General features: G+C 41.4%; 1 protein-coding gene across 1 annotated transcript; it reads left to right on the forward strand.

Moving 5' to 3' along the window:
• Nucleotides 1-842: 842 nt before the first annotated feature.
• Nucleotides 843-20,882, forward strand: gramd1bb (GRAM domain containing 1Bb; the record flags this gene model as incomplete). Its single annotated transcript, XM_080024956.1, has 21 exons — nt 843-971; nt 3,320-3,340; nt 4,849-4,872; nt 7,394-7,414; nt 8,260-8,283; nt 13,452-13,536; nt 14,188-14,291; nt 14,431-14,526; nt 14,841-14,921; nt 15,030-15,145; nt 16,174-16,336; nt 16,449-16,641; nt 16,768-16,911; nt 17,154-17,275; nt 17,394-17,536; nt 17,778-17,881; nt 18,489-18,786; nt 19,107-19,118; nt 19,569-19,676; nt 19,881-20,001; nt 20,793-20,882. The coding sequence occupies exons 1-21, from the start codon at nt 858-860 to the stop codon at nt 20,880-20,882; spliced, it is 2,184 nt and encodes a 727-aa protein (XP_079881082.1). The 5' UTR covers nt 843-857.
• Between the last annotated feature and the right edge of the window lie 5,782 nt (nt 20,883-26,664).

Raw genomic sequence — 26,664 nt, forward strand, 5'->3', positions numbered from 1 at the left:
AGACTACCTGTTAATAGACCGCAGTCCTTCCACTTGGCTGGAGAGCTGTAATTGGGTGTATTACAGCGAAATCCCCTTGTTAAAGTCCCTCAGTTTGAGATGATAGAATCATGTGATATAGGCCTACTTTAATAGCCTGAATGATGTTTTCCACCTGGCGTTTTACCTGTTCATTGAATCCTTGTTATGTCTTCCAGATGGGTCATGGCTTTGCTACAGCCTCTGGGAAACAGTTTTAGAAATTCACGGAAAAAGATCCTTTCTTGTTGTGAGGCCTCAGATTTTACGGGATTTGAAATAAACAGCTAAGTAAATGTCAAGGTTGAGACACTATTTCGTTTTACAGACTCCAGTCCATTTCTTAATCAAGTTTGCGGTGGGCTCAGAAACAAACATATCGATTTCCTTGGGGCTTTTAAAGTGTGGCATTAGTGAGAAAATCCTCAGGTCATGCGTGACCATGTCTTACTGCATTTGTTGTTGTTGTTGTTGTCGCTGGGTTCCCGTATTAGCTTAGCTGTTATTAGCCAGGATAGCACATGGTGCTTCAAGGCTGTTAAGCCTCAAATGATGTAAGCATGAGGAAACAGTGTTTAATGCTCCCTGATGCTGTCCACACTGATCTGTTAACTAACGCCACTGCCTTGCATGGTGTTACCACTGATATATATTTTTTTTTTGTAAGAATGGATAACATTACAAATAAATATGTGGACGATTTTCTCAACCCTCTTTCTTCTTTTACCTTTTTTTTGTTCAGCACTGCCAGTAACTCAAACAAGAGCACCCCTGCCTGCTCACCAGTCCTGCGCAAACGCTCGCGCTCTCCCACACCACAGAGCCAGGAGGGAGAGAATATGGTCGAGAAGGGTTCAGACCACTCCTCTGACAAATCCCCCTCCACGCCCGAGCAGGTTGTCCAGAGAACATACTCCCTGCAGTCAGCAAGAAGCGGGGGAAAGAACTCAAAGGTGAGCCACCCCAAAATGCTTCTAGGTACCCGTTTGATGGAGACAAAAGGTATCCTCACAGTTTAAGGTGTGGTACGCTTTTATTTTTACCAGAAGGTAAGGCTTTACTTTACTCGACAAAAAAGTACCAATTTCACATTCACAGTGAATTTAAGTTATTCTGATCAGGATTAGGCTCAGGACACTTCTATGATATTATGAGTCATCTCTGATCCAAATAAATCATCAACAGCACACATTACAACTATATGGTTATGTGAGCTGATTAGGCAGCCATGTTTGATTATATAAAAACACAGCTCAACTCGTATCTGTATTTCTTTCTTCTAAAGAGCATTTTTAATTCACTTTTACGTAATACAGAAGGGAGTATAAGAGTGCATGTGAGACAGTTATACATGTTTACTAACGGTAAACAACAAATGGATCTTGTGTAAAGGAGAAACAAATTAGATAAACGACAGTGAAATTAGGTCAGCAGCTGAGTGCTTTCCCCCGGTGTTTCATTGTGATGTTATAGCGATCATAATAGTGGCGTTATGGTGCTGTAGTCAAGTTGACATGGTAACTGTCACATGTGCAGTCATTTGTAAGCTGTGACTGCATCGACACGTCAGAGTCGGTCCAGTTGTATTATTTTTTCCAAGAGTAGTGCCATACTGTAACCTTTATGATTGGTTATTGACTTGTACTTACTGATATGTAATTAGCGAGCTGCAGCTGTCACTCTCCCTACCTCAGAAGAGATTGCACCCTCCTCTCCATTCCAGACTTTTATTTTTACATCCCATATACCAACTAGTAAACAATTTTTTTTTTCCTTTCCCAAAACTGCACTTTAATGGTAAACAAGACAGTCTGATATTGAAATGTTGCCACTTTATCCTACCCAGAGCTGTAATGCAGGGGTGAAAGAATGCTTTTATCTGTTTTAGAGAACTGAGCAGTTTTCAGTTGAGTAAATTGATCATATTCTTGATATAGTTTTCTCACCATTGAGATTTTTTCCCTGCTCATCGAAAAATGGGGTTCTAGAATAATAGGTTGAAAACTAGTGATGTGGCACAGGGGCAAAGGATGAATCTGCCGACTCTGAGCTCAAGTGAACGCTTAAGTAGTCAGGGCAATGGGATATGGTCTGGGGTACACAGCAAAGGTGGAGTCAGTTATTCTGGAGCTTGTTGTCAAAATTGCTTGTTAATATTTCCTCACAATCCGCCACCTGTCTGTACTGTGTGCCTGCAGAAAAAAAATATATAGTTAATAGGTTCTGTAAAGGGGTATGTAAACAAAGGGGCTCGGTCCCAACCACTGTAGCTAGCAACATTGCTATCAATAGGCTTACTGCTATTAATTACAGGTAGCATGTGTTTTTAATAGTAGCAAGTGTGACAATAAGCCGGTCAATATGCAAATAGGTGTTGAAGCCAAATACTTTTCAAAGCCAAAATATAAGCCAATCAGTAGCTTAGCCTATATAAATAGCATTGTTGCTACTGCTAGCTACGGTGGGTGGGTCCGAGCCCCTTTGTTTACATACATGTTTACAGAGCCTAGGCTGTGTACCAGATATTTCAGCATACATACAGTATGGACAGGTAGCAGATAGTGAGGAGATATTCACTTTTCTTGACATAAAGTGATTTTGACTACAAGCTTTAAGTACTGAAACAACAAAGTTACTCTGAAAAAGACAAGCTAACTTACCATACTAACTCAAACCAAATGCTCCACCCTGTACCCTTTAGCTTGTGTACCTGTTAGTTGGATTTCCGTATGTCTTGTGAACAGATTTTCACAGCACTGTGTAGACAGACATATCATGAGCCAGTGCTCTGCTTTTATACATGTATGATATAGATACTGATAACAGTTTATCAGCTTGTTTTCTCCTGATTCTAAAATTGTGTTCAGACATTCAAGAAACTGATCACAAGTGAACTGAGCGATTGACACATTTCTCGGAGTATTCAACAGCAGGAGCATGTGGCCCTAATGTTTTGTTTGCTCAGCACACATTTGAGCTTCCAAAATGTTAGAAAGTAAGCCATGTCACTCCCATCTTCATGTACCTTCTCATTCTGTCCTCATGTGTTTTAAATCACTTGTTGGGAGTTTTTTTTTTGTCTCCTTCTCTCATCGTTTTTATTATCTCCACGACACAGTGTGCACGCCTTCTCTCTTTGCTGCTGCTGCTACATGCCATATGATAATGTGTGCCATCTGATGATGACTGTTCAGCTCTTCTGTTTGTACTTTCAGCTGTTTCTTCTTGCAGTTGATTTCTTTTTCTTTTCATTTTTTTTTCTATCTGATTTTTCTTTGTTCTTCTCCTGATTGCATGCTAGTCTCACAAGCGACTTTCCAAAGTAAGCATTACTCTTTTTTCTGTTCTTCAAATATTTCTGTGCCCACCTTCCCTCCTGCCCCAACTCTTGTCTTGTGAGCTGCTCTGTGGAAATGTCCTGAAAAACCCCTGTTTGCAATGCTTCGCCCTGAGCCCAGCTTGTTCCTGCGCACACTGCAACCGTTGCAAGCCCCATCTGCACCCACCCATCAGAGCAGATGGACATTTCTTAAAACAGACAACCCCACACAACCGCACAACTCACCTCCTCTACTCTCCTCATCTTCCCTTTCTTTTCCTTTTCTGGTGATATGCAATGTAGCACATTCCGGATTACATTTTCAAATATTACTATTAAGCTTGGTATACATACTTTTCATACATCGTCGGGGTCATGACGTTTGAATGTAGTGAAATCAAAGAAAACAATAAAGAAGCGAGCACAAACATATAATGGAGAAATACAATACTGCAAATGTCTAAATACATTTATCCTTTCCTCTTCCCCTTTCCCTGCTTCAGCCTGTGCCCTGTCCCTCTTTCTACAAACTTGTCCATTTTGGTTATGAGAGCTTTATATCTGTCACGCTGCGCAACTGTCCAGCTGCAGGGGGCGAAAGAAAACTCTTGAAAGTCGTGCCAGCATCCCAGTCCAGAGCTCCAGGACGACATCATTATTTGAGCAGCCTCTCTCTTGCCATACGAGATGATCCCTACTGCTTTATTTTCTTTATTTTTTTCTACCACCATGAGCCGAAAATCTCCCTCCCCTTCCTGTAAATATACAGCAGGCTGGTGTTACATGTTAGTGCATCGTCCATAATGTGGCATTCATCATTCATCCAGTTTGCTACTTTTCAGGCTACATCACGTCCTTTCTTGACACTCATTACCTTTATTGCTAAGTATATTGGAAGTCTGTTTATAGGGTCTCATTTGTGTCAAAATGTTCAAGACACCGGCAGAGATCGGACAGTCAAACACAGGGAGACAATAAATAGGAGCTTGGTGTGAATAGCGGCCTAGTGATCTGTTTCACACACATAACACACAAATCCAGAATTGATTACATCACTTTTCATTTCCCCCTCATCCCCCCAACCCAATTGCATGAGCCTCTACGGTCAGCAGTGGTCATGTGACCCCAGACATGGCGTGAGGTCGTCCCGGCAACGTGAGCTTGATCACCCTAGCCCTAATGCAATCCAAATAAAAGAGTGCATTCAGCTAAAAGAGGTGCCACGGGTCTCCAGTGAGGGCCATATGACGATAACGATGACTTACGCAACAATAATCAGTCGGGCTTCTCCGGTTACTTACAAGCTAGGTGGAGAGTCAGATTTAGTGGCACAGTAACATTATTCAACCTCAGACTTCTGAAGCTATCGCATTTCATTTGGCAGCTCAGTCCTTCAGAGTTGTTTACGAACCAGAGACTCATCGGACCTCACCTTCTTCATTTTCTTTCTGCGTTTATGTTGCTCACTTCTTTGGTTAACGTTTTGTTTTCTCTTTAAATCTTTCTTTCAGTATGACAGACTAAACCTGATTAAAGTAAGCATTTCTTCTTGTTTTCATTTGACCCATAGACAATCCCTGCTGCTGGCCCCTCTTAAAACCTCCCAGCCCTCCACTTCCTTTGTAGCTGTGCGACTGTAGGATCTCCTTTGATAGTGTCAGTCCCTCGTGTCCTTTCCCATGCTTTCCATCCCCAGAGTCACACGAAGGGGATAGTGGTTGAACCATATACAGTAGAAATTGTTTATTCTAAAATATCCTTTTAGTTTAATATTCCGCTTTATTCTTTAAGCTTGTTGTAATCTGAATTTCACAGCCCACTTATTTTTTTGATGTAAAAACTGGGCCTCTGTGGGCCATCGTGAGAAAGGCTTTTTTCTCCATCAGCTTTTTTCACTTGAAATTTCTCTCTGAATGTATCAGGCAAAAAGTTCACATTTTTGTGATCTACAGTCCCATATGTGGTGACCTTTAAACCGAATAATGTTACTTAGAACTATAGAAACAGACCCAGTGTAGATCACAGAGGAATCCCAGACAAATGTTGGAGAGTGGTGTTTCCGTCTCTTTTTCTCCTTCTCGCACCACATATTTGTAATCACAATAAAAAGTACCTCTCCGTGCAAACATTGCTGTCACAAGTCTCGCACACTTGCTAGCTCTTAGTCACACACAATATAACCCAGTAACACACACCCACACCATATCCAGAGCGTGGCCAAAGTAATTCCTCTCTCGTGTCTATGTCACCTTCAAATCAGATTAGCCCACTTTAGCCCCGCTATCGTCACAGCCACTGCAGCTCGCTGAAAACACACACACATACGCCCTGTGTCACACAGAGAAAACTTTGATTACCATAGGCGCAAGAGAGGAATTTAATTGGTTTCAGGTTTCTTGAAGACAAATGTACAATACACTTTGCTACATTTAGCTTGTGAGGCACACTAGTAATATGAAAATGTTTGATACCATTTTGAGACACATTCTCACTCAATCTCTAGTAAAGAAAAATGCTATAGTTAACTTAACTGACCTTTTTTGTTGTTGCATAAACATAAAAATTGGGTACTTTTATGTATGGTAAAACTGGAATTAGACACTGGATATCACTTCTTGCCCTTCTCTTCTCTCCCCTGAATATCCTTTCTTGTTTCACCCTCTGAATGATCACCTGCATGTTTCCCCTCTGGGACCTTTGCTCTTAGACTGCTAGGGAGGAAAGTGTGTTTTGTGGGCTGGAGAAAAATGTTGTCATGTCATAGTCATGATTAAGACATATATCTGCTGCCCTCTGCTGATACAAAAGTGCATAATAATTGATTAGTTGTTATGAAGAGCTCACTAAATTACATTATTATGATTCATTTAATATACTGTGGAGCATTAAATCCCATCTTTTCACTTGTTCCAAGCAGTTTCCTAAACTTGATTGTTGTCAAATGTAACATTATGCAAGGGTTAATGTCACTTGTTTGTTTAAACAATTTCAGATACATTATTGGTGACTGATTTCTTAAGACAGAGATGGACATATTTTAGCACATGACGTTACATACTTTATCTAATGCACTTTATCACAGGTTTGGAGTGAAATTACTTTCAGTTCCGCCAATACAAAAAGCAGACTTTCTGCCCAAATCCTTTTATTTTGAAAGATTCATCTATTTGATTAATCAATAAATGATTGAACCAAAGGGCGTTGTGCCATTATTTAAAGGAATAGTTAAACATTTTAAATGTTTAGCGTTTTGCCTCACTCTGCGGCTCAGGAAAAGGCTACAGAAACTGTAACTGTGCGTGCATTTTTCATTTAGAAATGGGCGAAGGTTGCTCGTATAGGTTCCCGTTTGCTTGTTTGGACTCGTTTATTCTCTACGTGTTGCACTCTGTATTTTTTACACGTTATGTCATTTAAGAACCAAATACATACGTGACAGTAATGGGTACTTCCTGGTTTCTTTCCATTATGTATTTGATTATAAAATAACATAAACGGTTAAAATATAGAGTGCAACCTTACGTGGTAAATATACAAGTCCCACAAGCACACATGGAAGTTAATTGATGTTGTAATGTTTATCTTTTGACTTACTCCTCTTGACTACCACTGTTTGAGCTAAGCTAACCTGGATGAGCAACCTTTGCCCATTTCTATATAAAAAATGCACGCACAGTTTCAGGAACGGTTTCAGTCACCTTTTCTTGAGCCGGAGAGTAAAGCTAAAAGCCTTAAGCCTTAAGAAATAGAGATGTTGAACTATTCCTTTAGTATCAGTGTTATTTGAGTTACAAGGGAGTAGAACTGAAAGAGAATTTGCACCTGCGTTTACCTCAGCACTTTGAAGTCTAAAATCAAGCACAGTTGAAAAGTACAGACTGTCCGCAGTTTTGAAATAGTTGCTGTATTTCCTGGCAGGAAAAGAGCGTCAGGTACAGTATGACCTCCACACTACACTCTCTATACGCCTGTGTGAGCCCACACGCCTGCTGCAGTGTGTGAAAGTTCCACAGAGTGAAATAAACCCTCTGTCTGTCTCTCTTTCTCTTTCCACAGAAGAGCCAAAGCTGGTACAATGTAAGTCACACCTTTTTACTTTCTTTTTGTTCTACATTATCAACTATTGATTTTGTCAGTCCTTTTTATGGGTGTATATGTGTGCTGGTGTGAGTTCATGTCATGTGGGTGACTCCTGGAAGTCTCTTGTAGTTGTTTTAAGCATGTGAGTGGGGCTAACAAGATCAAAGGTTTCTGTCCTTGACCCTGTTTGGTGGAGCACCAAATCACTAGTGTGGGTTACTGTTACCTCCCTGTAGGGATTGGCAGGGGTTTAAAAGAGAAACTGGTGGACCTCTCTGATGCATCAAGGGAAGACTTCAGCAGGACTTAAACCGCTAAATGTATTGATAATAATTAATCATTTGACCTCATTCTCTTCTTCGTGATACATTCTGGATAGACTCATCAAAGCCAAAGTATTGCAGTTTTATATTCCGCCACAAGATGGTGTGCTCACTCTATTTCTGATACCACAATAGTTCTTCTTTATTTGGTCGTTTGCTGTGAACAACCCCTTAAAGCTATAGTGCGTAACTTCTATTTCCTCTATGAGGAATTCATGTATAATCAACAACTGAAACATTTATTGGGGCGCTACTTGTAACCGACATTCATTTATATGCAAAAGGTACGCACTATAGCTTTTATGATTATTTTTTAACCAATTTTTACACTGAATGGGGGCCTGTTGTGTTAATTCAGCCAACATAGTGAGCAAGAATGAGAATGATAGAGATTGCACTTCTCAGTGTCAACCCCTGCTTTCTCCAGAAGTGTCTTTATTGGACTTTTTCCCATTTTATGTTGTTTTATTTCTTTTCTTTTTTATACCGTGTGTGTACACTCTTCCCCTCTCTCCCCAGCATGAAAGACAACACATCCTAAGAGTAAGCATGACTTGTATTCTTGTGCAACCCTGGATCTCTTTCTGCCTCTCTTGCTCTTTATTTTGGTTCTCTGACCGGTGTAATGATAACATCCCTACTGCCTGTTTCTCATTCCATTGACTTCAATCAGTATTGTTACCACCTACTCGCAAAGCCACACTTTGGAGGAAGTGATCTTGACATGTTAATGCAACTAAAGCCCTATCATTTCTTTTTTCTTATTCAATTATGATTCATATTAACTGTAAGAGTGTCCTGGATTTGTCACAAGTCCCTGAGATGGTGGTCAAAGGTCTGTCACCACTTAAACGTCTAAATCCGGCACGCAACAGGTGGTAACAAGCCCACTGAGTTTCTCACTGTACTAAACAAATCAACAAACCATCACAAGGGCATCTGGACAAGCCTTGAATGCCTCTGAACAACAGGGGAATGCAGCATGGCGCTTTAGGTCATGGCATGTTTCGCTCCAGCCCAAAGCTATTTCCGTGTCCATGTCCCATAGGGGAAAATGGAGAGTTGCTGTTGAGTTCAAAGGATCTTAAAAGTCCAAACAGCTACTTAATTACTAATGCACTTTGCTCTAGAAAGCCACTCACATTTCCTTCACTGACCCGCTATCTAGAAAGAAGAATCACAATTAACAATCTAGAGTGTATCTTGCTCTGGCAGTTGCACTTTTAGTGTCTAGTGTCTAACATACAGCTGGCACAGTATACGTACATCAATTGTGCAAGATACCAGGACTATCTGCCCTCGTCATGAAATACACTGCAAAAAAAAGAAACTACATTACTTCTATATTATCTCTAATCTTATTTTCTTAAAGGATGACGCTGGTAATTTATATTTCTTATTCTCAACAAATCCCATGAAAAGATTGAGTTGATATACTAACATGTATTGACTGTAGACAAAAACCTGATATATTCATCTGTGATGAAGAGCTCAATTGTTAAAAAACTATTAAACTTGGACACCTTAGTTGTTTTGACTCAAACTCAAACTGTCCTGCTGCTGGAAATACTGTAATAATCCTCATTGGAACTTGAGTAATTATGTAACATTTACTCTACACTCCAGCTGTTTTTAGAAAATTGCTTAAAAATTAAACTAGAGTACTAGCAGTCAGCTGCTCCAGTCAAAGCGGATGGAGAGACAGACTCATTGCATCGACAGTGTTGGCCTGTTCATGGTATTTATTGACAATAAGTAAATTAACAAGCACAAGGCCAGCATTGTTTTTCATCTGCTTGTATTTACCGTTTGTTTTAAAATCGTGCTAAAATCAAGTGTAATTTTCCCGAAACGTGTTCTGTAAGTGTACTCATCACACCACACATAGAACCAAAGTTCATCTCAGTATTATGGCTGTTTTCCTGGCATCTTGTACACTCATTCTTACTCATACAATTAATAGGGAAGCCCAATGAATAAGTGAAATATGTTCAATAGCTTTTACAATAGTTGGATGTGACTGTATGTGTAGGTATCGTACCCATGATGCACCTGCATGTGGAACAGTGTGTGTGTACGTGTGCACCTCGACATCGCAATGATGATCTCCCATGGCACTGAACCCACAGTGATGCATAATCCATCCGTCCTAATATGAGTTCTGAGCCTGTCATAGAGGTGCACAGTGGCCATCTTTCTTCCACAGCCCTCAAATAGCATCTGTTCATTCGCAGTACATTTACACCAGTTTGTCGCAATGCTACTGAGACATCCATACCTAAAGGTTTAGATGCGTTGGCAACAAGGAGGAAAACACTGACAAACAGCACACAGATAAGTGAGATTAGTACTGTAGTCAGTGAATAAAGGGAATTTGTTTAAATCTACATAGATCGATGCATCCTGACGTCAGGCCTTACACATTGCTTCACTCAGATCGATACATACACCCACATAAAGGATTGTACTGTTGTTATCAGGATGGGCACATACACCTCTAATCCCCCATGAGGCACTAAAGCCCCACCCTGGTTTACAGTACCAGTCTCTCCCATCCCTTACTGTTTGTCCAGCGAGTTAATATCTAACTAAATCCATAAACGCTGTGTATCCACGGTCCCACCTCATCCCATGTCTGGCATTGCTACCTGAACACTGGATGCTTCTTGGTTTGTTGGAGAAAATGAACTAAGTGAGCAGGATATAAAACGACGACGGTCAGCATGGAAGACTCACACTTTCATCAAATGGGATGATTTGTTTTCAGCAGCAGTTTTTTTAGCAGATGAACCCTTATTCCAATGAACTTTCGTCCACTTCATGTGAAGACTTTCTCAACGGGGTGAATCATCAGGACTGTGTTCCAGAGAGGCTTTCTTCTAAAGATTATTTTTGCAATTCTATTCGTCTATTTTCCTGCGTCAGATAGTTTGTGTGTTTCAAGTGGCGTTCAGGAAATGACAGCAGAGGAAAGTTATTGCTGGAATTAAGCGCACAAATCTTGGCCACACATTTGCTACAGCCAGCACGAGTCAAGCTGTAGTAACGCTTTTTTTTTGTTGTTTTTTGCCGCTTGGACTTCCATCACTATGCCCACCTTCTTCACTCCTGAAATATTATTTTTAGTCAAGAATGGTGGGAGGGCATGCTGCATACCAGTTGTTTTTTTAAGCGCTGCTTAAATTGGCACTGCAATCTCTACATCTCTCTTGCCTGCTAAGAGTAACAGAGGGCGATCGAGTATCAGGAATAAATGAGTACATGAATGACCTCAATGCCAAGGCAGGGAGGAATGACGGGGGGTGCCTTCATACCTTAAATGTATTCAGATCGTCACTGATCTGAGCTTTTGGTATCTTTTTAAGTTTGGATTCCGGCAGCTCTTCATACACAACATAAATGATCCAATGAAACCGACACGGTGTTAGTCTAGACAGTTTACCCTGCGGTTTAAGCTGTGGTCCACAACCCAGTGCAGACCCTGTCAAGATTGATGGTGTTGTTTTGCAGGCAGAGGTAACTGGAGGTTACGCTCACATCTGTTCTCTGTAACTCAATCACTTGGGGACTTGGACAGCAAGACGGACTCAACGCACACTTTGAGAGGGCTGAAAACATTCATTTCTATCTCTGATCCAGTCCTGTTTACTTTCTTCTCAACCACATCTTTGTTTGCATTAGTCCTCCTCTCCACAAAGTAAAACAGCATCATTCTTTGCTGGTCGTAAACTGGGTTATTAGAAGGCACTCAAACCTGGACAGCTAGAGGAAAACAACTACACACACGACCACTCACACACACATACTGGGAGGCGTAAAGGGGGGAAAAAAAAGAAAAGAGCTACTGGCTTGATAATAAAGGACTTGTTGGCCGGGGGTTACTAGAGGGCAACGGCCGTAACTCCTCTCCCTGTGTGTGTGAAAGGAAGAGAGAGAGAACGACAGAGCGAGACAAGGATCATGTGGCTGGAGTGTGCTGCGTCCACCACTCAACTCTGAACTGGGAGCAGCACCCAAAAACGGGAGTGGGGGGCAGATACCGCAGACAAGCTACTACTCTTATTTTCCAAACCTGCTGTAACAGACGAGTTCTCCAGCGCCAGAAGAGCCCCATCAGGGGCCTATTTTGGAAAATATTTGCCTTCATCCAGGCGTCCCAAAAAGGATATATGGAAATGCTCGAGGATAGTACGATGTCGGAGTGGGAGGCGGTGCTGGAGCTGGATGAGGCATTGGCAGGGTGGCTTCTGCAGGGTCCAGCCAGAGGGGAATGGGGTTGGGAGTGGGGCTGGGCTGCCTCAGACCTTCAGGACCCTGAGTGGGACACTGAGGAGATCCCTGCTGTAAGTTGAGCTCTGGGAGAAGAGGAAACAAAACAATGTGTAGAAGCAAAAAATAAAATATTGTCTATTTTTTGGGGGGAAAGTAAAATCCCACAAGAGGAGTCAACAAAAAGTCTTAGTAGCAAGTTTTGCTGTACGCTGCTACGGTAATTCCCCCACTACCAAAGAAAAAGAACTGGTTTGGGTATGAGTCATAGCTTTTTAAATTCTCTTGGAACTCATAAGAGGCCTGTTGTTTTTGAGTGTCCATCGGGTTACTGTGTTAAGCAACTTGTTCGATGAACAGTGTAAGCGTGTTCGGCTGTTTCTGGTCAAGGGGGAAGCATCTTGATAGTGTGTGCAGTTAAGGCAGTTCAATTCAACTCCAGGCAGTTAGTAACAGCCTGTCAGAGATGTCACACACATGTATTCAGAGCAGTTTTAACACCAGCACACCACTCTTAAAGGCAAGTAGAAACAGAAATAGATACTCCCAAGACATAGCCTATTAAAGTATGGAACATGGGACAAGCCGTTCCATCCAGAGGAATACATTTCTCTTTTGTCTTTGTGAACCCCTTGTTACTGTATTGGCAGCTATTGTTTCCTGTGGCTTTCCTGTTGAAGGAAGGCATCTGGCACAGACAGTTAGAGCCCTCACTTTGGCACACGTTTGGAGATTTTATACAACGCAGGCGCTCTCTGTAAATAATCAAGTGTGCTGAAGCCAAGCAAACAAAAGTGGGATCTTGTTTTGATAGGATATCCTTCCCAGATTGACCAGGTTACTCCAGCCAATATGCACAGTTTTGTTCGTACTTGAGGTGTCATCAGTTCTCCCATCCCTTGTCCCCGAACAAAAGCCTTATTGTAAGACACTTGTTGCTCTGTAATGCAAATGTGAGAATGTGACTCATATAATAAATGCTCATGGGCACGGCAGCATGTGTGTTGAATGATCTGCAGCGGGCTGATGTTTTGGAATTGCGCTTTAAATCACTTTGTTGTTGAGAAACATTTACGATGGAGCTCCATAGAGAACTCAGGCCACATACAGTATACCTCTGCTTGCCATTCACTGTTCACTCATTTCCAGTACCTGTCAAAATCACCCACAGAATGAAAACCACAGTATAATTAGAGTCTAACAGAGACCCTCATTGTCTGATCCAGATCAAACATGTGGGTGGTTTTGACAAGGTTACCTTACATGCTTGTGGAAACAAATAACTGGGGCTGCTCAACGGAGACAATACTTGTGAGTGAGCAAGTCAGAGTGCATGAAGAGTGTGAATTTTGGATGTGTGTGTGTGCGTGTGTGTGTGTGTGTGTGTGTGTGTGTGTGTGCGTGTGTGGTAATGTTTCTGACTTTCCCTGTGACTGCTGCAGGTGCTGAGCCCGACTTACAAGCAGCGCAATGAGGACTTTAGGAAACTCTTCAAGCAGCTCCCCGACACAGAGAGACTCATTGTGGGTGAGTGGACGCCAAAGACAAACAGGGGCCATCAAGGATTGGCATGGGTGCAGCTAAATTGTTCATAATTAGAAAATGATTAATCCTGACAGAACAGAAAAGAGACATAACCAAATATCCTGTTTGAAGTATCGAGCATGATGACACGGGATGTATGACCTGATAAGGAATGTGTGATGCATTCTAAGCTACATACTGAACTGTGCCATTAAAATATACTGTCACAAGTTGACTTTGTTGCTGCTTGTTTTTCCCAACTATACAATGAATACTGTCATTGTCTGAAATTCCTTGAAAAAGTACAACTCTGCGTTAAACTGAGCTCTAAGTCTTTCTTCGACTTTATTATGTTTGGTAATGATGATGTCACAGCTAGTAAGCAAGACATACACACAAAAGGTGTGTTGTAGAACACTGCTGTGAGGTTTGTTTAACATAGTTAAGGGAGCTCTTTAAAATTTAAGTGTTTATTCAAATCTATTCGATTGGCATGTCTGTTTATGGACCTTTAATTTTCATGATTATTTCGCTATTTTGTCTTCAATCTTAATGATTTAGTTTCTCGTTTATGTCTTTGGCAATTTTGCATCATACTTAATGTTTGTGAGTTAGTATAGTTGTAACTGACAAAGTGAGGCCTCTGTGTTCCAGACTACTCCTGTGCTCTTCAACGGGACATCCTCCTGCAGGGGCGACTCTACCTCTCTGAGAACTGGATCTGTTTCTATAGCAACATCTTCCGCTGGGAAACACTGGTATGCTTGTTAGCGCTCAGACTCTCCACAAATGCGTACTCCCATGTTTCTGTATGTCGGCAGTATCGGTACTCCCATGTTTCTGTATGTCGGCAGTATCGGGTCATAATTGTGCAATTTTGTTTGTGTGCGTGTGTAGCTGACAGTGCGGCTAAAGGACATCTGCTCAATGACTAAAGAGAAGACTGCCCGTCTCATTCCCAATGCCATCCAGGTCTGCACAGACACTGAGAAGGTAAAGTATACTGAATGACTAAACACAGGCTAATAAAAACCTATATCAGTTGCAGCTCAAACTGGATAGTAACTAATGTAGGCATACATAAGAATGAACAGTGAAAATCTAATTACTTCACCTAAACAGACAGTAAATAAACTGTCTGTGACTGGTGATTCTTCTTCATCACCAACAAGGGGATATGTCCCTGACATAAATTGGCGACTGAAGAATGGTTGGCAAGTTATAAGTGCCCACCATCGCTGCCAGAATGTCACCACAATTTCCACTAACAATTTATCATATATAATTATCATATATCTTTTTCACAGCACTTTTTCACCTCGTTTGGAGCCAGGGACAGGACTTACATGATGATGTTCAGGCTGTGGCAGAATGCGCTGCTGGACAAGGTAAGCCAATCTGGCATTTTGCCAATATTCATTCATACTAACTCTGTGCTATATTTGTGAGTCTTCTAATTTCTTACTTTTGATTTGATTGGTCCATGCCTCTTGCAGCCCCTGTGCCCCAAAGAACTGTGGCACTTTGTTCACCAGTGCTATGGCAACGAGCTCGGCCTAACCAGCGACGACGAGGACTACGTTCCCCCTGACGACGATTTCAACACCATGGGGTGAGTCTATTGGTGCTGCAGTATCAGTTACTATGGTTACCACTATAAACATTGTCCAATCGATGACACAAGTAGTCAAATTGCTCTATAATTAGAGTCAAATGTGAGCTGTAGCAAGTGGTGCTCGCATGCTCTGTCACATACAAGCATACACACACTTCCTCCAGCACTCTTGACTAATCCATTTAAGAAACATGATTACATACTCATCATCCTACTCAACACTTTTTACACACTTCACCAGCTGCGTCCGACACCGCTCAGCAGTTAGGGAAAACGTTACGGCTGCGAAAAGATGCAACACAACAAACAGTTTATTCCTCTGAAGGCTTTAAAAATCACCCTCTGCTCTGTCTCTCCCCTTGATTCACATCTTCCCTTCATGTCTGAAGTGGATTTACAAAGCGAAATCAATACAGAGTTGTGATTCTGGGATCTGTTTGGTCTCCAGTGCACTCATATTGTTTGAAGTTTTCTGTCAACTCGCCTTTGAGCAAACGTGGGGCTACGAATGCGTTTCTGATCGATTTGGCGGCATAATCTTTTGTCTATATCCAGCTGTCTGTACACATATCTGGCTGAACTCAAACTGTCAGTGTGAGGCGAGAGATTTACTTCAAAGGCTGAACTGAGGTCAAATTAGATTATCCATAATGGAGTGATTACGGCTTTTTCTATAGGGAGATAATAGTCTACTGTTCTATTGTAAAAGAGGAGCGGAGATTTTTTTTTAATACATAAAGACTTTTAATGAAATCCAGAAACACATACTTTGTTGGTTTGAGGTTCTTTCAGCTCCACACAAGTATTCTAAGCCAATTTTGCTGTGATTGTCCAAACATCCTGACTGTGTTTTACCACATGTCAAATACTGCCGGCCTTAAACACCTAACCAAGCCTTATCAGACCATAAAAAGTTTGCAAACACTACTTGGCAAGTTTTTACAAGAAACTCATTCATGATGTGAGATGAGATAAGATGGGTAGAGCTGAGTAAAAATGATTGCCGGTTTTTCTGGTGCCTTCAGGTTCAGTGAGGAGATCCCCATCGAGGAGAATGAGATTAACAGCGACAACTTGTTGAAAGGAAGCACCGATGCCAAGCCTGAGGGCAGCCCTCCTCTACTACATAGGAAGGTTGTCCCACACAGCACCATGCCCAGTCCACGCAACCACAATACACCCATCACAGTGAGTTAAATATGTCCTATGCTGAACTTTTACTTATACTCACATGTTGATTAAGTACAAATACACCTCTCTGGGTCATTTTTTCATTCTAATTTTCTTTCTTTTACCCCAGTTTGACCTGCAAGCAGATGAGTATGCAGACTGCTTACCAGACAGTGAGCTTCTGGCTTTACCACTGCTTTTGGAAGAGAAGCTGAATGATACCAGCGGGCCTGGTGGTCCCGTCCCCTCTCCCTCTCTGGACTTCAACGACAACGAAGACATCCCCACTGAGCTCAGCGACTCATCGGAAACACACGACGAAGGTGACTCAATCCACACCTTCTTTTTCATAGATACATAACCTAGTGACAAGTCTGCTCTTTTGTTGATCTCAACACACATTACAGGGGGCTACAGATGATTCTAATGCAATGTCTCTCGGATCCTAGGTGAAGTACAGGCCTTCCATGAGGATCTGAATGGCAGGCAGTACATCAATGAGATCTACAGCTGCAACGTGGACAAGCTCTATGACGTCCTCTTCACAGAGTCGCAGTTCATGAGCGACTTCATGGAACAAAGGCGGTTCTCAGGTCAGTTTTTCCAATACCTCTATGGACTCAAAGCTATCTGCTGCCCTGTAGGCTGCATGAACTCACCATCTCTCTCTCTCTCTCTCTCTCTCTCTCTCTCTCTCTCTCTCTCTCTCTTTCTCTCTCTCTCTCTCTCTCTCTCGCTCTCTTTCCCCTCTCGCTCTCTCTCTCTCTCTCTCCCTCTCTCTCTCTCTCTCTCTCTCTCTCTCTCTCTCTCTGTCTGTCATCGTCTTGCTATCCAGATGTGGTATACCACCCATGGAAGAAGGAGGAAGAAGCTGGGAACCAGACCAGAGAGATCATGTACACCATCTCCCTGTCCAACCCCCTGGCCCCCAAAACAGCCACAGTCTGTGAGACACAGGTGCAGTCAACTCTTGTCTATTAGTAACCTTTCTTGTACAACGAATACATTCTGAGTTTGGGGTCGTCCTTTCTAAAATGACACTTTATTAAACTACGTTCTCCTTCCTTTTTATCAGACTCTGTACAAAGCCAGTCAGGAGAGTGAGTGTTACATCATCGATGCTGAGGTCATCACACATGACGTGCCCTACCACGATTACTTCTACACTCTCAACCGCTACATGCTAACAAGGGTGGCCAAGAACAAGTGTCGGTTACGGTGAGTAGGACGTGGTCTGATACCAATAGCGCACACACCTCATATTCCATTCATGCAGTTCTTCTTATTTTGATCAAATTATAGTTTGCTTTAATATTTTTTTTTGTTTTTGTTTTGTTTTGTTTTCAACAGCTTTACTTCTGAATTTGCTTTCAATATACATTTTAACCTATTTATATGTCCAGTTTTGTCTCCTATAGTAAACATCTGTATCAATGCATTTCTGTGTGTGTCTCCACAGGGTATCCACAGAGCTGCGTTACAGGAAACAGCCGTGGGGGCTGGTGAAAGGCTTCATAGAGAAAAACTTCTGGAGTGGGCTAGAAGAGAACTTTCGCCATCTCGGTAAACATAAGAATTGTTTCTTCATCGATTTTGACTTAAGTAATTTGTTGTTATTTCCTTTGTGAAAATACATTACACTTTTTTATATATATACTGTATTGTTATTCTGTAAATGAGCAGATGTAGCAGTGGGAATTCTCTGTGATATTTCTAAGAAGCACTTCGTAAAAATTGCGCACTTGAACCGCAGAGGTACAGTATTTTTGGGCTAGGAATAAAGAGAAGGGAATGAAGAGAATTAAGTCATTGGAGTCAGTGATTCTGAAGAACGCTTGTTGTCAAAATCTCTTTTTGTCAATATCAGGAAATATCTCCTCGCGATCCGCTACCTGTCTGTACTGTGTGTGGCTGAAAAAGTGTTAATACACGGGCTAGACTAAACAAGCATGTTGCTAGCTATGGTACGTCCCACTTTGTTTACATACCCTTTGTTGACATACCGGATTTTGACAACAAGCATTCTTCAGAATAGCTGACTCCACCTCCACGCAAAAGGGATTTCGGTCATTTTTGTTTTTAAATGCAGCAATAGCTTTAGTTGATTCTGGATCAGACGTGGTATGAATGTGTGATGACATAACTGTTGCCTGGCTGGTTCCCCTCTCAGAGCTGGAGCTGTCCAAGCTGGAGGACATACTGTGTGAAGTCCACCAGCTCTCTCCCAAGGTGGTGAAGAACTCCACGGTGAGGCGGAAGAAGAGGCCGCTCACACACATGCGCAGCCAGCATCTGGCCGAGGCGCTCAGCCCCGTCACCACGCCGACGGACGACGAAGTCATTCACAGGATCAAACACGTGGCAGGCTCCACGCAAACCAGACACCAGAGTCCAGAACACCATCACCACCTGTCGGGAGGCTTTGCCCTCTACAGCGTCTCCAAACTGCTGCTCATCATCAGCTTTGTGTACGTAAACTGATCACACCAGACATACACACACACACACACACACACACACACACACACACACACACTTACATAGGGATGCTTGTTGTATTTTATGGAAACATGCTCACATGACTCAAAAGTATATGTACTGTAAACATGTTCATCAAATTTCTCTGAGTCACTCGTTTCATGATTTCATCAACTTGTTTAGTAGTCTCTGTTGAGTTTGTTGTCTCATTTACAATTACTTTGTTTTTGCCGTCTTGTAAATGGCTCATTGTCGGTCTCTTGTGTGTAACCTCTCTCTCTCTCTCCTCTCCCATCATTGCCATCCGTAGGATCTGTCTAAGGTACATTACCTGTATAGTTAGCACAGCCAGAGGCTTGTGACAAAAAAAAGTATTTCCAGCATAATTTGTCACTGCCATGTACAGATTAGCTACTCGAGGGCATTTGGAATGAATGAGATGTGTGGGCAAAGAGTCATGTGTTGACTTTTCCTCCTTTGCGGCCTTTGCAGCAGTGGCGACGTGGGTAGGGCGGTAGTCCACTGTGTTGCAGGGTCTGTGGTTCGATCCCCGCCTACCCGCCACATGTCGAAATGTCCCTGGGAAAGACACTGAACCCCACATTGCTCTCAATGGTTCATGCAGCTACTGCCATCGGTGTATGAGTGTGTGTGTGTGAATGGGTGAATGTGGTAAGAAATGTAAAGCGCTTTGGGGAGAAAATAGGCTAAAAGCGCTATATAAGTCAAGTCCATCCATTTACCATTACCTTCCCTTCTTGCCCTTCTCCAGCCTGGTCCTGCTGGTGTTCCTCAACATGATGCTCTTCTACAAGCTGTGGATGCTGGAGTATTCCGCACAGTCATTAACAACCTGGCAAGGTCTGCGGCTGCATGAAAGGTACAAACGCACACAAATGTTTTAGGCATATACAGTATGTTCTATAGTGTTGTCACGTGTGCAATAGGAATACACTACGCTTCTAAAATTGCCACTGAATAGCTCCGGTCTTACTGAAACAATTTAGCAAACTGTTTGCTGGCAGTCATGCTTCAGCGGCTGCACCCTAACGTATGCGTGTGCATGTGTGTGTTTTCCTCTCAGTAAACTGCCTCAGACGCAGATGGAGTGGGCCCAGCTCCTGGAGGCACAACAGCGTTACCATGACTCCGAGCTGCAGAAGTGGAGGGAGATTATCAAGTCATCAGTGGTGCTGCTAGACCAGGTACGAGGTCCCGTCACAACTGTGATGTATTGGAGATGAGGTTGCCTCCTTTTGTATTGGGTATATGCATATACACTGCATATGCAATTAGAAGTAACTGAATTTACCCAGACACCACTGTAGTTGGCAACTTAAAAGCAGCACTTTGACACTGTGTTGTGTTGGGAGAAGGAATGATGAACAGGAGTTTTTTATCTATATCTATATCTATTGTATATACTGAATGCTCAGACCAAACAAATTATATAGGTTAAACATGTTATGTTACCACTTGGTAGTTTTCACTGGCTTGTACACTATTTCACCATATACATATTACCAATTTAGCATTATGAAATTGCATTACATCCTTTTTTGAGAGAGGGCGCCTTTGAGCCAGTACACCTCAACTACTGGATATATGGCCATTGGATTCACACACTGTACGTAGTACAGTTCAATCTAAAGTAACAGAAGTATCCAGAATTATACAAATTAATGCCATAAAATCATGTGCAAGCAGGCTGACCGAATGATACATAACCAATGATTGACCTGTATATAAAGGAACCTACCTACTTTTCATCCACCCATAAAGACCACTACTTGAAATGAATTAATGGATGGATGAATTTAATTTATTTAGAACATAGAAATCTTAAGTATTTCCCAATGGCAAGTCTGCAGCACCAGGATCAAAATGAGTAATTTAATTATCTAAAAGGAAGTAAGTGAATTGCAATTTATGTAGGTGAGTGCTTTCACCGTTTTCAATAAACAAACTGACACATTGTTTTTCTTATCTTGTTTAGATGAAAGACTCTTTATTGAACCTCCAGCGAGGCATTGGTTTAAGGGACTTCAGCTCTGAGGCTGAAGAGAAGAGAAGTCGCTATCACTGACACACCACCACAAGGCCATGAGGGCATACTGTGCAATATGGGACCTGTTTTGTTTGTGAACCCGTACGCAGGCAGCAGCAAGACAGAGAAGGAGGACAGAGGGGGAAGCGGGACCAACAGACACAGTCGTCTGGTCCAATAGACAAAGTCGTCTCCAGCGCACATACAGGTTCAAATGGACAAAAATGTGCCCTACCACACAGAGGAACTGAGTTGTCCCTAACATCACTGAGGCATTGTGGGAAGGCGTGAGACATGCTCCTTCTTCACACATGTGGGGAAAAAAACGTTTCCCTCTTCTCTCTTTTTTTCCAAGTGCATCCTACTGTAAAACTGCGTCGACCATGACAGCGGCAGAGAAAGAGGGAAATCTACTGCATGCATTTAGACAACCTAGCTCCCCTCGGTCAGTGTTATTGTGGTCCAGTTCCAGTCTATGTGTGTCAAAAAAAGGAGGAGAGATCGAGTCAAAGAAACTGGGTTTTTTCTTTTCGAGTCTTGATGGCTTTATATACTCTCTAGAGACTGTTCCAAGCCAATTGTCCCCTAGAGGTCCTCGCTGCAGCGTCCCTTTGGTAAACCTCCATGTGATCAGGTTGCAGTGTTGTCCCACGACCAAAAAGTAACAGGACTGCTGTAGCTAGGAGCACAGCTTCACCCATCAGTCCCTATTCCCTTGTTATATCCTGAGCATACGGTCTCTGTCGGGGCTGGTTCCCTGTCGGACCAATGTGTTGAAATATTTATTGGATTTATCAGAATCTAAACACTGATGAGATCCATGTCAGTATTTGTATCCTCATCATCAATTGCCCCTACCATAGCGTAGGCTACAGTGTATTATTGCTCATCCTTCTAATGGAGTAGAATGTATTCAGCTCGGACACAAAGGCCATACTTTGATCACAACTAATTCATCTTTTGAAAAAAGGGGGATGCTGCAGCCAAACTGATAGGGAGACCCGTGTTCTTACATGTTTTATTACTAAACTGTGACTATACCTCTTAAAAAATGTTTCAAAAATAGAAAGAATTCTATGAATATATTTGAAATATATAAGAATATTTCATTATTTATTGTATATATTTCAAAATATATAAACATTACCTATATTTATTGTTAATTTATGTACATAAAGAAATTATCAGAGCTCTAGACCAGTTGAAAAATTTCTAACAAAAAGTGTTTTCTTTAAAAAAAAATGCATGCCAGATATGTCTGTGACATGTCCAGTGTGCAAGTATGATTCTGCATTTGCGCGATTATATTCACGCATGTGTGTGTGTGCGTGTGTGTGTGTGTGTGTGTGTATATGTGTGTGTGTATGTGGGAGTGTGGGACTGTGTGCGTGTGTGCGAGCAAGTGTGTACTGTAAAGTGTGACATTTTTACCATTCCACACTTGTAAGTTTCTTAATTTTTCTTTTCTGGCTCTTGGAGCCAGACTGCCTTTTTTAATGCTAATGCATTTGGATGCCGCCTTGCATTAGCCCGACCAGGGTACAGTTTACAATCGAAGAGTTTCGTTCCAAAATGACATATCCAATATTTGAAAAGCAAAGTTACTCCTACTTTTACAAAACGATTGATTGCTTAAACAATCAATTAATGTCAGTTTTTCGACATAAACTAAGTATCTTAAATCCATGGTTGACAAAAGGAAGAAGACAGACTTGATCTTTTCAATTTTTAAGATTAAATTATGAACTTGAGGATTTTCTCTATTAATTGGATATAAAACATTTTGGATATGAACCCTTCATCTGCCCTCTTGAGCAACTCTTTGTCCATGTGACAACTTTTTGCTAGGAATAGTTTGCTATATTGAGAAATGCACTTATTCACTTTCTTGCCAAAAAGAAAATATTGATACTATTTCCATAACGAAACTACAGCCAGCAGCCGGCTAGCCAGTTTAGCAAGCCGTTTCCCCTGTGTCCGGTCCTTATACTAAGCTAGCAACCATCTGTCCCTGGCCCAGTATTCAGCGTACAGGTGAGAGAGTGGTACCAATCTTTTCATCTCACTCTCTGTAAGAAAGCAAGTAAGCATATTTCCCGAAATGTCAAACTACTCCTTTAAGAAACACCTTCCAACCCATATTATACTCTCCCTTCCCCCATTTCAAGTGTCTGTCTTGGATGCAATGATAGCATGAAAATTCAATTTTATGCAACTAAATTGAACCAAATTAAAAAGTAGAAATGTACCTTCACAGATTATCATATTGTTTTAAATGAAATATGTATCATGTATGTCATGTATTATACGTGTACCGGATTAGGTGCAGTAAAGAGCATCTCGTAAGAGTTTTTCAACTGAGAACCCTGACAGACCTGAAAACACTTCCAAAACTAAGAAGAACTGCATTGTGTTATAGAATAGAGAGTGAAGCACTTTAAGGCCTTTCCAGGGAAAGAATGAAAGAAAGAAAAGGAAGCAATTTGCTTTTGGAGGTGAATGTAGGTCTGACTGAATTGTTTCTGTGCTGCGTTTTAGTTCATTTGACAATCACACTGGTGATTTGACAACTTCCAAACTCATCAGAAATAGCTGGATTATAAACTTGCTGGTTTGTTTGTGCCCGCATAGAATATCTGTGCATTATTCTATTCAACATGATTACATTTGATCTCTGTCAATGCCACATCCCAAAGCCCAATTTAGACATGTTCTTGTCTACTGCAGGGCAAGAATGAGTGATTTTTATGAGGGAGAAATGATCATTGCTCTGTGCCTGCATGGCGTTTTACTGACTGACTGATTCATTGAAAACAGCAGAGAAGCTTTAGAGTTGAACTCCTGCTGTGCGTGCGCATATATAGCATTTGAAGAAGGCACTGACTAATGGTGACACATGGAAACCCCCTAAGACCTGAATGTGAGTTTGGTTGGAAAATGTTTTCTGTTTTATAGAAATCACTTTCACAATCTTGACAATGCTGAAAGATTATAGTGAAGTTTTGCTTCATATATTTGATGGTACAGAAAATGTCATTTATGAAAAATGTGATTTGAAATGCTTTAAAGAGTTTGTTTCTCAAAGTGTATGATGAAATGGAATTATTTTTTCTTCTTTTTCAGATGCTTGAGTTATTTTCTTGTTTAGATATCACACACATTCTCACTCTGAACAAGACGTGGTTAAATGTTTGATTTACTTGTTTTTATTGACACCTGATTTATTTTAATCTTGGGACACTGGGATTTGAATTCACTCGTTTCTAGTGACAGACACATTCAAACACTGAACTGCGGAATTTAATTTAACCTGTTTGTTTTTGTTGTTTTTTACCTTCATCATTCCCTTAGAAACTCCAAGTGTCTAACTGGTACCGACCAATCTAAGCTGCAATCTCCAACTGATGTTTTATTTGTTTTGTTTTCAGTCTGTCTTTCCCGGTATGCACTCACACAGTGCTCCCCATATTAAGAATGATTGTATGATTGCTAACGCTGCACAGCTGTGGAAACCAAGGTGACCCAGGAGAGCCCTAAATACCACTGTTTTGTTACTGGCACCTAATGAATTGTGCGCTTCATCGACTGTATTAATTGGTGTTTGCCTTGCTGTCACAGAGCCGGCCAGACATTATTGCCACCCACACAACACGGTACTAACTAACATCACATAGGACCTCCAATAAAAACTACCACTGATAAAACTCATAGCAAATGCTCTTCTTCGAGTGTGTCTTGATAAAAAACAATATGTGCTGGTTTAGTTTGGTTTAAAATAATTCTACTCTGGTTTTTTTCTTTTTTTTGAAAATGTTTTGATCTCTTGAGAGACTTAGTGAAATGTCTACATGAGATACATATACTGTATGTACAGTTGTGTTCAAAATAATAGCAGTGTGTTTAAAAAATTGAGTAAAGATCAAAATCCTAATAATAGCTTGTATTTCCATGCACGCAAATGCATTGGGGACATTGCACATTCTATTCCAACTCCAAATATGAAGAAACATTTGACAAATGTTTCTATATCTTTACAGAAAGTGAAGAAAAAGGAATCTTAGACTGTTCAAAAAAATAGCAGTGTCTGCATTTTTCTTTACAACTCAAACATTTACTGTATCAACTAAAAAATGCATGAAGATTTAGCTTTCCTATGAATCACTGAACTAATATTTAGTTGTATAACCTCTGTTTCTGAGCATCTGTGTTGCAGGGCAACCTGGTATCACGCCGAGGCGTCTAATAGACACGCATGGACCGGCGTCTAACTCACACGCCTTGCCTGACCAGGGCGTCTCTATTACACGCGCACCTCCCGCCGTCTAAATGAATGGAGGAATAGTGTAAATGAACGGAGGAATAGCACCAACAGGGGCTGACATGTTGTCCCAGGAATAGCACCACATGTTCCCCCAGCATTTCAATACTATCTAGCTGCAGCCCCCTCGGTGGTTAGGGTTAGGGCAAGGGGACAGGGAGAGGTTATAATATAGACAAAAACAACCGCGGCCGCCATTTTGACTACGGGCGGCCGCTGTGCAGGGAGCCGACCAATGTATGGCACCTGTGAACAGGTGTTTCAGCCCAGGACGATTGGACTACATTCCACAATTCCTCTGCATTTCTTGGTTTTGTCTCAAAAACAGCATTTTTGATGTCACCACATAGGTTTTCTATTGGATTAAGGTCCAGGGATTGGGATGGCCACTCCATAACGTTAATCTTGATGGTCTGGAACCAAGATCTTGTTCACTTACTGGTGTGTTTGGGGTCGTTGACTTGTTGGAACACCCATTTCAAGGGCATTTCCTCTTCAGCATAAGGCAACATGACCTCTTTAAGTATTCTAATGTAACCAAACTGATCCATGATCCGTGATCCATGGTATGAAATAAATAGACCCGACGCCATAGTATGAGAAACATCCCCATAACATGATGTCTGTGCCACCATGCTTCACTGTCTTCAAAGTGTACTGTGGCTTGAATAGGGGCCGCAGACAGTTTGTCAGACGACCCCCAAACACTGAATTCAAGCCACGGTACACTTTGGAGACAGTGAAGCATGGTGGCACAGACATCATGTTATGGGGAGTTTCTCATACTATGGTGTCGGGTCTATTTATCGCATACCATGGATCATGGATCAGTTTGGTTACATTTTAATACTTGAAAAGGTCATATTGTCTTATGCTGATTCTGAAGAGGAAATGCCCTTGAAATGGGTGTTCCAACAAGTCAACGACCCCAAACACACCAGTAAGCGAACAAGATCTTGGTTCCAGACCATCAAGATTAACGTTATGGAGTGGCCAGCCCAATCCCTGGACCTTAATCCAATAGAAAACCTATGTGGTGACATGTTTTTTAGGAAAAACCAAGAAATGCAGAGGAATTGTGGAATGTAGTCCAATCGTCCTGGGCTGAAACACCTGTTCACAGGTGCCATAAGTTGGTCGGCTCTCTGCAACACAGATGTGAAGCAGTTCTCAGAAACAGAGGTTATACAACTAAATATTAGTTCAGTGTAGGAAAGCTAAATCTTCATGCATTTTTCAGTTAATACAGTAAATGTTTGAGTTGTAAAGAAAAATTCAGACACTGCTATTTTTTGAACAGTCTAATATTCCTTTTTCTTCACTTTATGTAAAGATGAAGAAACATTTGACAAATGTTTCTTCATATTTGGATTTGGAATAGAATGTGCAATGTCCCCAATGCATTTGCGTGTATGGAAATACAAGCTATTATTAGGATTTTGATCTTTACTCAATTTTTTAAACACACTGCTATTATTTTGAACACAACTGTATATGTTGTCT

This window comes from Ammodytes marinus (assembly GCF_949987685.1).
Source record: "Ammodytes marinus genome assembly, chromosome: 3".
NCBI lineage: Eukaryota > Metazoa > Chordata > Actinopteri > Uranoscopiformes > Ammodytidae > Ammodytes > Ammodytes marinus.